Raw genomic sequence first — 14,829 nt, 5'->3', positions numbered from 1 at the left:
AGTCGTGCCAACATGCCAGTGTCAGATGGCGGTCACATTTGAAATTCATGTCGGACGAAACCGAGAGTCCTTACTCCATGACCGAATCGCTACTTGAGCTCCGACGCCGCAAGCCCAGCTACGGCCGCCTCTCGACGCAACTCTTCGTCGGAACCCTAGGTGCGTCCGCCCGAATCCCTCCCCAAACAACCATTGTCTTCCAGCTTGCCTCTCGTCGATCTCCCTGGGCACGACGCTGGGGTGGTCGCACCCGGTGTCGCAAAACCTGGTCATGAACTACGAGGACGTGGCCGACAACAAGCTCACCGTCCTGCTGAGCATCTCGCTGCTGGGGTGCGGCTTCGGCGTGAGCTCGTGCTCGTTCATGATCAACCACTGGGGCCCCAAGAGGGGCATGCAGTTCATCGGCGTGTTCTACATCCTGACCTGGTGGCTCATCCTCATCCCGCGCAGCGCGGTGCAGCTGCCGGGGCGCTTCTTCCTCGGCTTTCTGGGCATTTCGTACTCGATGTGCGGCGAGACCTTGTACCTCCAGACGGTGCACTTCCGCCTCAAGCGGTACATTTCCGTCTTCCAGAACTCGTCCATGGTCTTCGGGGTGTTCATCAGCCACGTGGTGGGCGTCGCCACCACCACGTTCTACCTCAGCGTGTGCTGCGCCCTAATCCCCACCCTGCACTACTTCTTCGTCCTGATTGTCCCCGAAAGTCCCGTTTTCCTGTACCAGACGAGCCACGTGGCCGCGGCCAAGTCCCTCGCGTGGTACCGGGGGGAGGGGAACTTTTACGAAGACATGGCCAATTTGAAGAAGGATTGGGACGCCACTCGGTACGACGCCGACTCTTACGGGTACATGTTTACGGCCAAGGTGGTGTACAGGGGGCTGCTGATTGTGCTGGGGGTCACGTACTTCCAGGCGTTTGGGGGCTACTTCATCTTCCTGTTTTACGAAGTTCGGGTTTGGGCTGAAGGGAGCGTTATCTCCCCGGTTGTGGACTCGACACTAGGGGCCTTTTTTTTCGTCGTTAGTAAACTCCTGTGGAGTATTTCGCACGAGTTTAGGTGGAAAAACGTGCGGCCGTTGCTCATTTCCAGTTGTTTTTTCAGTGCGTTGGCGTTAACGGCTATTGCCGTGTATTTAATTTTGGACAATTATGGGTTCAATTTTGTGAAGTGGCTGAACTGGATGCCCACGTTAGCACTGGCTTGTTTTTTATTTGCTTTCGAAATGGGACTAAATTATTTCCCGAAGGTGTTAACTTTTGAATACATGCCGTTTCAAGTGTACAAAAGGGCCTCAATGATCGTCCAGTCCGTGCACTGGCTTATAGCTTTCATCAATATTTACTGCTTCGCATCGAGTTTCACGACGATTCCGACGTACGTTGCGTTTATTATTTTGGCAGTACAAGGCTATGTTGGAACAGTGTTTTGTTACTATTTTGTGGTAGAACCTAGAGGAAAAAGTCTTGTGCAAGTACAGCTAGAGTTGGGTGGCAATCCTATTGGAAAAAGAGGAGCGCTTTATAACCAGACCAAACGTACGCATGTAATTAATTAAGGTTAAAACATGGTTTGTGTGAAGGTGTGAGTGAATAAAGCGAAATGTTAGAAAAGAACATGTTTATTTTTGAAGATATTTATTTCAAAATTTTGTGGAAGTCCAATAGCCCTACAATTTTATTTCACATGCTGTTCTATTGTGTCACGTGTTGCATATTATTGTCGGATTTTTCGGTATTGTTAAGCCAATTCAGTAGGTGAACCATTTTCTACATTTATAAATCGTTTAAAAAGTGTGATTACAAAAATATACTTAGCAAATAGCACACCATTACTGTTGTATTTGAAAATATTTCGTGTAGAATTAAGGATCCATGGAATGTTATAATTCTGTTGTCATCTTATTGTTAATTTGTTGGTGGAAGTGTGTTAAAAAAGACAAAAATATGCATCACGGTTAAGCGGTTTGAAAGTAATGTTTATCACTGAAATAAGTCACAAATATCACTAATGTATTCTACAATACGAAATGAACAATACCGCACTTCACCTTTTAATTGTTTTAAGTTCACTTTAACCAACTTCACTGGTTGCCTCTTTAAACAAAAGTCTCAAGTCATTATATATAATATATATACTTTTTTATATAATCAATATTAGTAGTTTATTCTCCTAAAGAATTTAAAACATAAATGTTTGGGCTATTCACTCATACACACATGGCAGCATTTTCTAAATAAACAGATTTACAAAATAAAAAACTGCACAAGTATCAATATAAAACATTGTTTCATTCGAAGGGTGGAAAAATGTTTATATAAAAAATACCGCAGTGTATTTTCCGACGTTTCAACGAAATAATGCACTTATTTATTTAGAAAAGAATCTAATTAAAAACTAAAAAGATTTTACAAGATAAACTATCTATATCAATAGCATGAAATTTTGGACAACTAAAACTAATACACTACTAACAAATGGGCTCTTTGACATGTCGATCGGTTTCGTAACCCCGATAAAATAACAAGATTTACAAGAAACTAATCGTGGGCGAAACCAATCGAAAGATCAAAATTCCATTGGAGTAAAAAAAGCTTGAATATACCATTTTTTACAAAACATGACAGGAAAAATCATTAAGTATATTCTTTATACAAATGAAACGGTTCATTCTCAAGTCCATAAATTTTCACCACCAAAAAATTCACCCAAACATTTTTCTCATTTCCATAATCACTAAAAAAACTTTGTTTTGTGTATGTATATACAGCGTCGTCCAAAAAATAAACTAAAGACAAACACACGAAATAACCGAACTTAGAAAATGAACCTCTCATATCCAAATTAGATGTGATGTAATAATTTCAATTTATTCACGATATGTATACCTTAAGGGATGAACAAAACATATAATGTGACCGACATGCACTTTCACACATTCGTAGCAGCTTGCAGCCCAAATAGAAACACATCATTCATCAAAGGAGATGTTAGTGGACCTCTGACGGTTCTGGTTTTGTTGCATGGTGATTCGCCGGATCTGGCGTACTTATCGGCTGTAATAACAAACACAAGTCAAATATCACGAAATAGATCCCAAATGTTCATTAGAAAAAAAAGAAGAGGAGAAAAACATGCATGACAGAGGAAAAAATAAAATAAGAGAAAGCAGACACCTTGATTACTTTATGTTGGTAGTGGTAGTACTCACGAGAGCATGGGGTGGAACCACTGGACCCACTGGCGGGGCCGGCTGAGGTGTGGGTGGCGCAGCACTGGGAGTTACCGTGTGAGGGGCTTCGTGAGGTGTCGTGGAGTGTGCCTGTTGGACGGGAAGTGCACCACCACCTTGGTAGTAGCCTCCGTTTACCCCAGCCGGGGACACTGAACACAACATCCAAAATGAGTGCACCACACAAACAAAAGCTGCACCTTTTCTGATCAACGTGTACTACTAAAGGGCGGATTATATGCACAACAAAGAAGAAAAAATGTGTAGTAAAATATCCATAAATGTCCAAAATAACTAAATTAAAATCAAACTTTTTTATATTATCTAAATCATGAAACGGCGCATTTGAGTCCTTGTGATAGACAAGTAATATTTCGGCAAACTTTCTTCTTAAGGTCCCACACTACTGTTGGTTTACACACACATAAATGAATTTTTAATTCAGTGCCTGACAGCAACAACAGCCTAAGTCCCTTTTTTCCAAAAAATAAATAATATAATTAAAAGTGAACATTGAACACACTTTCTATTTGAAACAAAGCATAAAATCGTGCAAACGGCACTACTTACAAAAGTTACAGGATATTGGAATTTTATTTTTAAAGTCCAAATTATTTATAAAACAACCATACACCATTGAAAAATAATTTTAATTTTTTCACCTGTATACCTGTAACGATTGGGTTAATTTTACTGGATCTACTTCCAACAAAAAAACCACTCATAAATGTTAGGTAAAATTGTGCCAATGGTTATTAAATATTAATTTTTGTTTTAAACTAGTCCTGAATATTTAGCACTTTCGACTTTTTCACTGTCAGGTACCGATTATATTGTAGCATGACAAAAGAGAGAAGCACATCCCCACAGGCAGACCAGTGATTTGGTCCATAATACAGAAAAATCGTTTAATTTTAAGCCTGACTGAAGATTAATTTTTGTGTTGCTTTTATCATGTAAGCTGCAACTTTCCGTCAATTCCAGCAAAACTTTTCTTGAACACAGGTAATAAATGTTAAATTAGTTATATTAACAATAATATTAACATATTAACAATAATGTACAACTTGACCACATTTTAATTTACAATTAAATAAATAGAATTGTTCCCTGACAGTTTTTATAGCAGGAATATACATAATTTTTTGTAAGTTATCAGTTATATTATGTTTCCAGCATTTTTTTATATCAAATGAGCCAACTTTAATAGTGGAAAATTAAAGAAACAAATGCGTTAGTATTTAGTTAGTACGTAGTAAGTCTTTATTATTTTCTGAGATTTTAGCCACAATTCAGCCTTTTAATCAAAGAAATGGTGGAAAAGAATATGTACTTGAAACTACCCGAAATTTCCGAAACAGGTCAATAGAAACAGTTGCAAAAAAACTACCTCCCGCTGAGAATTGTCGGTACAAATGTGTGTTTTTAAACTTTCCCCAAAAAGCAAAATAAACAATTTCTGCTAAAAAGGTGGGGTAAATACTAGTCAAATGTAAAACATGCAATTACAAATTAGAAGTGTAAAAAATATTCATATGGCATATAATCCGCCCTTTAGTTAATACGCTTACCGAACTGATCAAATTATGGCACTTTTTTAAAAGAAAATGAAACATTAATCGACAGTAAATTAACCTAGGAGTCAGACACAACGGGATCACGTCAAATCATTCATCACATTAGTAGTAACAATATTACCTGTACCTTCGGGATATGAGCCCGGGCTCATGAAATATTCCTTATTGACGCAATTTCTTAAACACTCCGGGATCCTGCCCATGATGGCGCGCCTTATTTCCGACGCTGCCATTTCCCTAAGTTCTGTTGCTGAAGCGTCACTATAAAAGGCTGCATGTGGAGTACACAACAGATTCGGGGCGTCTTTCAATGGTCCCGAGAACACATTGTACGGTTCGTTTTCGTGGACGTCCAACGCCGCAGCTCGAATGCGACCCTGTTTTAAGGCTTGAGCTAAGGCATCGTCGTCGACGAGACCACCGCGCGCCGTATTCACCAAAAAGGCCCCCGGTCGCATCTGCTTGATGGTAAACTCGTTGATTAGATGATGGTTGTGTTCGTTTAGGGTGCAGTGCAGGGACACGCAATCCGATTGAAACAAAAGGTCCTGAAAATGAGCCAATGAAATACCGCTGATTTCGATGGTGGGTGCGTACCTGGAGCGTGTAGACCCGCGTCAGTCCTAGACTCTTCTCGATGCCGTCGGGGAGATAGGGATCGTAGAAGATGACGTTGAAGCCGAAGGCTTTGGCGCGAAGTGCCACCGCCGAGCCGATCCTGCCGAGCCCGACGATTCCGAGAGTATCCCCACGTATCCTGGCGCATCCTTGGGCCGCCTCCCGCACTTGTTCTGGACCGGTGAACTTCTTACCCTCCCTCACCATGTTCGCCAACCAATAGGTCCGTCGGTACAAATTCAAAATGAGACACAACGTCGTATCGGCGACTTCCTCGACGCCGTAGCCGGGGACGTTACAGACGGCGATGCCGAGCTCCCCTGCCGCTTTAACGTCGATGTTATCGACGCCACTGCCTATGCGCACGATGATACGCAACGTTTTGAACTTTTCGAGATCTTCCTTAGTTAAAACGATGGTGTGCCACATTAGGGCTCCGACCGCCTCGTTCAACACTTTCTCGTGGATCTCACTGGTGCTCTGCGCGTCACAGAACGCCACCGTGGCCACGTCCTTCAATATCGGCATTTCGATGGAACAGTCTCTTCCGTCCAATAACGCCACTAATGGTCGGGTCTGCATCGGCCCGTTCGAAATTGGACCGCGCAAATTTTCAACTCTAGGCCTTTTTGCCATCATTTTTCGTTTGTCCATTTGACACACAACACTAACCGCGACACCAGAGCCGCATTCACGGCACGACACTGATCACAACACGACGACGACGACGACAGTTCACCCCCTTCACACTGGTGATGATGATGCAGCCGTCCACCGTCTTACTCGCAAAACGCCGGACCGCGACACCAACCTCTTAGGTTATGCTTCGCGACTGAATATGTGATCCATTGCGATGCATGAAGACCACCTAAAAACAAATTCCATTTATAGCGGGCGATCTTGACACTTGCAGATAAATTTAAAAAGTGGAGGGTAAAATATGCGAAATCAACTGAACTTATTACCTTACCCGAATGTTTATAGTTTCTAAGGCCCTTCGTATCCCAGGAACTATAAATACATGTGAATAAGGCAACTAGTCCCCTAGCACTACCTCTTCAAATTTTGGGACAACTATTAAAATCACACTGTAAAATGATGTAAACAGAGACAGTCGAAACGAGGACAGTAAACATGGCAATTGTCCGTCGTATAGAGAGGGTTAGTTTCTCTCGGACAACTATTACTACAGTTAAAACTAATTCCAACTCTCGACTACGAAACTGGCAAAGTTAGTCCTCAACTATTATTGCACGATGTTTGGTTTCGGGAAAGTTTGGGAAATGTGTTTCGGAATATGGTGTGGCGGTGGAACGCCAACGGCCAACTTTAGATATTTTAATAAATTATCATCGCCGCCGCCGCCGTCGTTGCTTCTCCTTCGCACGAAGCCGCGCTATTGCCGCCACCAACCGCTGGACATCTCCCTCCTCGTCCAACTTCCGCTGTTAATCACCGAGAGAAACCTCGCTCCGCCTCGGTACAACCCACCCCTCCACGACGTCGAATTCCGCCACCACCCCCGCTTTTAATCGATGAACTTTGCATGGGACCACTTGTCCTCGCCAAAAAATCGCATTGTAATTGTACAAAGTTCCCCGTCTCATTTATCACCGATCGGTTAAAAAGTCGACGAAAAGTTTGGCCCGCACACACAAGAATCATCTCAATCGACTCGACAAAAGTCCCGTAAAAGTTGCTAAAATCGATCGTCGACGGCAGTTCCCCTGAACTAACTTTTGCTATAAAGTATATAAACTTACACTTTTGTAACAACTTTAGTTCTCGGGCAAACTTTGGCCCGTGTCGGAGCGACTAGTTAAAAAGTTTGCCGAGTTTTCCTTGTCTGACTGCCGGCGGTGGAAAGAAAAAGAGGTGGGGATGGACCTCTTTGTCGCTTATTTCATTTCAAACTTCTTTCGCGCAAACTTTAATCTCTCAGATATAGTTTAATTAACGGAATACCTTTTGTTTTATTCGTCGATAAGACCAAAACGAAACATTTCTCTTTGCACCCGGCGCATCCGCCATTTCTCCGCCGACAGACAAAACGCCATCAATTAATTTCGAAAAAATCGTGTAATCGGGCCAAACGCTTAGTTTATCGAGGATTGATTCAAGCGCCGGGAATTCCTTTCGAAACACTCAATACTGGCGTCCGGACGGACGCACTGCGTCTCTGTCGGTTCGATGAGGCGTCTTTGTTGTTAAACGAGGAAAAGCCAAAGATACGAAACCTTTGTCGTCGCGACGCTCGCTGTTGCTCCCGTTTAGCCAGTGTGTTACATGCGAGACCGGACATTCGACGGACAATCAATACGAGGATACACACTCATGCACACACCTGAAGCGGTGCAGGATAACGAACAGGACGCCGTCTAAGCTCGACTGAAGGCGCACTGTTTTATTCAGTTTTATTCTTGATGTAATTAGAAAAGTTTCGGTTGTCTTGTCGTGCATTAATTATTTATTTCTCCAAGTCGCAAGTCTGAATTTCGGTCGCCGCAAACTCCAAACTTGGAGAAGACGAGAATTGGGGTACCACTACCGCCGACCCCACATTATTGACTTCGTTGGGGAGGTCTCTGATGCTCGACTTTTCACCTCACCATGTAATTTCGTTTGTCGGGAGAAGGGAGATTAAGACAAAGCAGCGGCGATGAAAGTCACCGAGAAAGTGTTCGATTTCGGATTGTCATTGTGGTCGGATGAATTAAAAAAGAAATTTGGAGCTATGTGCATTTACAAACAAATCATAAATCATCAAATAATACATGCGTAACAGGTGTCCGTCATTACGAAAAAGTGAAATTATTCAGTTCACTTAGACGTACGAACGAACAAATTTAATTAAAACACAGGAAACTGGATAAGGTTATCTTTTAACATAATTACAATGCAAATTTTAATTAAAGTATTAAAAGAAAAACATAACCACACATAATCCAAATTATATTTTACTAAACCATAAAACATAAACTCAACTCATACATTAGACACATAATACTTAACATAACTTTAAAGTTAAGAAGAAAAGCTATTCAATTTTTTGAGAGGTTTATTCCTGCTGCAACACGAGAAGTCTTTTAAACTGTCTCATACTAACTCAATTTTATACCCTCAAAATGTCTCGCTAGTTAACAAATTTTAAAATTACGCTTTGACAGATTTTACATATTCCGGGAAATCTTACAAGCTTTTCTACAACGGTTTGCCTTTGTATTTTCATGCTGTATTTACCTCAAACTGTCTTCTCTCTTACTTTTACTCAAAAATAACAACTCAAACATTTTACTAGAAATTTCCAAGATTTGCGTATTTATTTAAACTGTTTCAATCAAGCTTTCTTTATTTTATTAACAAATCGATTAATTAAATCTAAAAATACGATTGCAAAACTAAAAAAAACGTACTAGTTCAATAGTAAAAGAAAGTTAAGGTAAGCTTCGATTTGCAATTCTGCAATGACGGCCTTGTAACTCTTTGTTGTTTGTAAGACATTGTTTAACGACGTATCGAAAACACGTCAAAACGTCACTTTAAGAAACGCCCACGTGTAGAAAAACCGATGAAAACGTTCGTTCATAATACGAATCTATTAATAGCAAAAGTTGCCGCTTTTCACGAGAGTTTACACATTTTCCTTCCTCCTCCCCACCTGCGAATGAATTGAAAAGCGTTTCACGTGGTCTTGCATACGGCGAACACTATAAATAGATGCAAAGAATTCGAGTTTGTGCATTTAGCAGCCGAAAAAAACCAAAGATGGGTCGACTAAAGAATTTCTACGAAACGACAATGATTGCACTTAGAAAATCGGAGGAAAATTCCGTTGAAAACTTTTCCAACACGTAACATGATAAACAATCTCACGGTCACCTCTCCCACAAACATTTCGTAATAATAATTCAATGAAAATTTAATTTAGAAAAAAAGATTCGAGTAGCGATAAGTCGACCGTTTACATTTGCACATTTCGTTCTACAAATTCTCTTATCTCTCATCACCAGTATTTATCTCCGAAATAAATAAAGCGCAAATCGATATTAATTATGAAAAATCCGATACTCGTGATGAAACGTAAAGCATAATTTTCCGTTTCTCTTGAAAACTCCCCAACTTGAAATTAACTGAAGCGTCTTTTACCGCTACCACACCGTCAGAACAGTTAGAAAACTTTAAATTGTGTCCCCTGTAAAAAAGTTTAATTCGTTAAAAATTTATACCAAAGTATGAACAAAGTTATAAATCCGACAAAGTTTTCCTCCGGATCGGCGCCCGCACCGACGAAAAAAAATGCGAAACTTTAATTGTTTTCTCTCGCAAAAAGGATAATCATTAAAAATGCATCGAGCACTAAAGGGTGGAATGGATCGAGGGTCTTTCGGTTCCCTCTCACGATCGGTCAAAGAATTTTCCGCTGAATCCGCCCTTGTTTATTACTCAATTATTCGAAAAAATCCCACCGACGGTGCTTTATTATTGGCCCGTTTCTCGAACGATCAGCATTTCCAGCGATTTTCGTCAGCGTCGGCGAAATCACAGATTAAATCGTCTCCGGAGCGCCCGCCGCTTTCGTTAATTGATTCGCACTCACACACGTACACGCAAAAGTGAAACGTAAAACGTAACCGTAAAAATTAATCAAATAAATTTCCCCCGCCACAGCGACTTTCTCTGCATAAAAAAATGTATGGCCAAGGTCGGGACAATTTCCTTGGGTGCCCCCCACCAGGCCCATCAACAATTAAAATTTCGTGATGAGGTCATTAATCTAAACCGCCGAAAATGGTAGTCAATAATACGAATCACTTTGTCCATTGGAAATTTATTATATCTGCTATAAATACACTACCATACCGTTCTGGTAATCAATCTTCACCCGACCAATAACATTTACTCGTCGGTATTACCAACACAAAAAATACCACATGAACATGATTGTATCAAAAGCACAACCTGACGTAATGGGGAAATTACATGTTAAATGCTGCAAAAATCGTTATTTGACTGGTTTTGTGTCAAAATTGTGTTCTTTACTGCCAACAATTGATTACAGAAAAAATAGTACACGCCTTATCTGATCACTGATCAGTGCAGAAAACTAGAAAGCAGTACAAATTCTTATAATTGTGTTGAAAAAATGTGCTTAACAAGTGAAGAAAGTGTCACATATGCAAATAAGACTTTGACTCACTGAAAAAAAAACTACACTTGTGACAAAAATAATTTGTCATTTTCTAAACAATTTATAATCGCTTTGAGAGTAGCGATACTTAAGATAAAGATGATTTATGGCGTCACTTATTGAACCGCCCAAATATGTATTAATGGAAGTTACTCATTTATAATGCATGTACTCTAAAGTTGGTTTAGAAAACAAAAGAGAAACTGATTGTTTCATAATGTGATCAAAAAGTTTTCAAATTGGAGTAGGCGATAGATAAATATTTGACTGAAACTAGAAATGTCAAATGTAAAATAATACAGCGACATCAAATACATTTTTGATTAAAGTGGGCTGTGTTACATTGTTGGCGATTTGACATATCGATTTTACATTAAATGACTAAAAATAATTAATATGGGACTAAATGAGCGAGTAAAAATCTAGTTGTTAGTGAATAGCAAATAATTATATTGAGCAAAGATAAAAGTGAAAAGTGTGATCAATTGATCACGTTTTGAGAATACATTTCTGCTTTGTTTTGATTATTTTCGTTAACAAATTGTATTTGATGGAGAAAGATGTAATTGTTTCATTGCAATCGTAAAAAAAATAAAGGAGTAAGAAAACTCTCCAATAAACGGACGCGGACAAAGCAATTCCTTTCCTTTAAGCGGACATCATCTCATACGCGCGTATGTTATTAAACAACTAATATGATGAACATTCGGGGAATCACATATTTCAGATTCAGACCTCAGAAGAGGTCAAAGTTATGTGTATTATTTGTTGCACTAGTTCTTATTTGCACTAAGAGTCGGTTTACAGAAAGCGATATTAAAACTTAATTCAGGATTAAACTAATTTAAGTTAATTTCGAATTAAAATTTAATTGCGATTAAAATGTTCTGTAAACCGGTCGTTAGTCTTGCAGTGTCTACATCTACATGCATTCGTTAGTACATCTTTTCAATCTTTTATGAAGCGTTATCATGGCGAATAAAACTAAAAAAGCGTATGTTAACATTAAAAAATCATAAATTCTGAGTTGGTTTACCCAAAAAAAACGAGTATTCGAAATTTTAGCAAAGAAACTTGAAATAGAAAAAACAGCAAATATTGTTAAAAATGAAGATGAATTGACATGGAAGTGGAACGTTTGTGAAAAGCATAGTTCTTTTGAAAACTAAAGAATCGAAAATATTAATCAATTAAGTTACAAATGGTTTATAAAAACGCTTAATAAAAATATACTGCTTTCCGGATCAATTATCGGAACGAAAACTACAGAGTAAGCAAATTTCTAAGACTAACAAAGTTTTGAATTTGTGACGATACAAGTTTGAAGTACATTTCTGGTGAATCTGAGAGTAATGATAAACAAAATGTGGTAAATTTTGAAGAAAAATTATAATTTCTTTCCAGGAAATAATTTAGAAGTATTGTTGTGCCGATACTTATAATCATGCTGCTACTTCATTGATAAATTCTTTTTATTTGTTTCTATAAATAAATTATTATTTCTCATAAGAGGACACCTCCATTAACCGGACAAAGATCATGTCACTGTCGTGTCCGCTTATAGGAGATTTCACTGTACACGTAACTCAAAAACATTCTTAAAAACAGTCATTAACTTGTTTTTTCAAAAAATAAATAAAGGTTTTGTACTCAGCTCTGGTAATTATTACTAACATTGTTGACTTTTAATCGATTTTCACATTTTATAACAATAGCAAAGACAAGTAAGAATTATATTTGTTTTCATTGTCAACTAAGAAACAAAATTATGTGAATCGTAAAAGCACAACTGTTATTACAGGTAAAGTATTATTAACGATCGGCGGAAAGTGGATAATGAGAATGGTTTATCCTGATAATGCTAACATGTAAAAAAGCGTATTAAAGCTAAAACAAACAAAACGCTAATGTAGTAAAACAATGCGGTGATGGAGTCAGAAATAAATAATAATAATAAAGTTTCGCAATATTTCACATAAGAAAAAACAATAATAACATTGATTACAATTCATTTACATGCAACATTACGAGAAAATGAGTTTTTAGGCTCAAAAACCGGCAACAACTTTCTCCTTTTGTGTATAAAATTTCACTTGACAATAATAATTAAATTGTTTTTCGATTGCACACGTTTTAAATTGCAATCAAGTGCGTAAGTGTCATCGGTCAAAAAAATGACAGTAAAGTCGGCGAAAAGATAAACAAAGTGAGTGAAATGTCAGTCACAGGTAGCTCGATTCGTTACGAAACCTCGATATGTAAATAATTTCAATTTGTAATAATTAAGCCGCATACGTAAATGAATTTCAAGATCGTGGAGGGGGTGTTTGCATGTAAATTAGAAACGGCGAGTCTGGGGTTGTAATCGCCTTCGTAAAAAAACAAGCCGAGTTACACCTGCCTCTAATTACGGAACTGGAATCAAGGTCGGCGTCGTTTGCACGATTGTCTTTTGATTTTTGGCGTGGAGTTTGAATAAATCGCAGGTGAATGTAAGTTTCGGTGCGTCGTTTGGGACGACATGGCAAATGCGGGTCATTGCCAGGAGACATACCGGACTTTATCTGGTTGGAGTAAACGCGGGCAAAGGCGTCCCGGGGCTTGGCGTGGGGGCCCCGACGGCCCCCTGGACGGACGTCGGCCATCGGCTTACCTTAAAACTAAACCGTGACAGAAACAAAGAGAAGCGGCAGGAGCCACGCTGCTAGATTCCAAGTCGGGCACACTTTCTTCGCTCGAAAACACATAAACACAGCACTTTTCACGTGTTGTACGGCTCCAGCGACGAGGAAATCGCCCAATAACGGCCACTCGAAGGGATTATTTCGTTTTTCTAGGCCACTTTTCTGGATTTCTTGTATAACGCTAGGTGCTAACTATATCCCCACTTCTGCACATCAAAATGGCGGACGCGCACTGTAATAATACCGTTGCTTCGCCCAGCGGACTCCCCCCTCTCTCTGTGATAAAAGTTACCAAACTGTTGACAAACTACGCGTGTAGAATGCAGCACTTATATGTGTAAATGCGATAACCACGCCTCTTCCAACTTCTTCTATTCAAATCTTCGCCAGAACTTTGCTCCGGAAGGATAAAACGCGCACGACATTGTTAGCACAACACAAACAATACTTCACTTTTTTCGACAAATGCAAAGCCAACTGCCACACGAAGACGACGAATTTAAACAAGTCAAATGACACCAACTTGGGTTCGCATTTGGCGGGTCGGGGACACCAACCTAACAATGCCTAAAAAGCCCATCTCAAGCCGCCTCAAATCTGTCCAGTTTTTAATAGAAAAATTATTGCCAAAGTGCAAAGTCAACCCCTTCGACACTTCAATTACATTTCCATTATAATTTGTAACGCCAGTCGAAATATTAATAATTTTGGAAAGTAGCGACACCAAACGAAACGCACAGTAAGCATACGTACGCTCGATAGATGGCACAGCCATCGAAATTTTTGAACGAAAACTGTCAGGATTTTGTCACGGGATTTTCCGGGAAACTATTCGATTTGGAGTTTTTTTACAGTAATTGAAGCTTCACCATTTTTTTTTAATTCTGCTGGTCAACAACTTCAAAAAATTACAAAAACGCGTCGCTCTAGCCAGAGATAACTTCTCTAGCAAAGTTTTATGGACTTTTCTACGCCTTTACAACTCTCTTGAGATAAAAGTGCAAAAAAGTCAATTGCTTTGATTTTTCTAAGTTTGATTTTTTTTAATTTTTGTCACGATTTTTGTTGATTTTCGGTACCCAGAACATTTACTCGGAACTATTAAAGATAACCCCATGAAGTTTATTATCGTTGAAAAGCTCTTTTCATTATGTTTTTTTTTTCAAAAAAGATCATTGTTCTGACATTAACAATTTTTGAGAAAATTGCAAATAAAAGAACGAATAGGTGAAATTTTAAAAAATTCGTAAATACAAAACTATTCCAAATTTAGCGATTTTCTCGTCGCTAATCAATTCCCCGGATCATTTTACATAGGCTTAGACTAAAATAGTTCCACATTTTTGAATAAGTTTGCCGTAATTGAGAAAATAAAAAATATTAAAATCAATTAAAACACCACTGATATGCCGCGTCTTTTGTTAAAAAAATCTCAATTAAAACTCATTATATCTGACAGATTTTGATGTGCTCTTTACGATGGAAAAAAGGTTTTTTCTTATCTCTTTTAGTGAAAATTGCGTTTTT

The 14,829-nt window shown here is 39.0% G+C and overlaps 2 protein-coding genes across 5 annotated transcripts; one reads left to right on the top strand and one right to left on the bottom strand.

Moving 5' to 3' along the window:
* The first annotated feature begins 31 nt into the window (after nucleotides 1–31).
* On the top strand, nucleotides 32–1,619 carry LOC661010 (solute carrier family 2, facilitated glucose transporter member 2). Its single transcript, XM_008199639.3, has 2 exons — nucleotides 32–159; nucleotides 204–1,619. Exons 1-2 carry the CDS (start codon nucleotides 48–50, stop codon nucleotides 1,559–1,561), a joined length of 1,470 nt encoding a protein of 489 aa, XP_008197861.1. The 5' UTR covers nucleotides 32–47; the 3' UTR covers nucleotides 1,562–1,619.
* On the bottom strand, nucleotides 1,609–13,779 carry CtBP (C-terminal Binding Protein). 4 transcript variants are annotated; one of them, XM_008199638.3, is made up of 5 exons: nucleotides 13,272–13,779; nucleotides 5,410–6,298; nucleotides 4,934–5,360; nucleotides 3,180–3,387; nucleotides 1,609–3,059 (listed from the first exon to the last, which is right to left on the bottom strand). In XM_008199638.3, the coding sequence occupies exons 2-4, from the start codon at nucleotides 6,082–6,084 to the stop codon at nucleotides 3,185–3,187; spliced, it is 1,305 nt and encodes a 434-aa protein (XP_008197860.1). In that variant the 5' UTR covers nucleotides 6,085–6,298; nucleotides 13,272–13,779; the 3' UTR covers nucleotides 1,609–3,059; nucleotides 3,180–3,184. The 4 variants fall into 4 exon arrangements, with proteins under 4 accessions (XP_008197860.1, XP_008197859.1, XP_972241.1 ...); XM_008199637.3 differs by having other exon boundaries at nucleotides 3,215–3,387; nucleotides 13,272–13,777; XM_967148.5 differs by having other exon boundaries at nucleotides 3,215–3,387; nucleotides 4,940–5,360; nucleotides 13,272–13,774.
* Nucleotides 13,780–14,829: the final 1,050 nt, after the last annotated feature.

This window comes from Tribolium castaneum, chromosome 2 (genome assembly GCF_031307605.1).
Source record: "Tribolium castaneum strain GA2 chromosome 2, icTriCast1.1, whole genome shotgun sequence".
Lineage (NCBI taxonomy): Eukaryota > Metazoa > Arthropoda > Insecta > Coleoptera > Tenebrionidae > Tribolium > Tribolium castaneum.
Note: the sequence above shows the minus strand (reverse complement) of the source record. Positions and strands in the feature narration are given on the sequence as shown.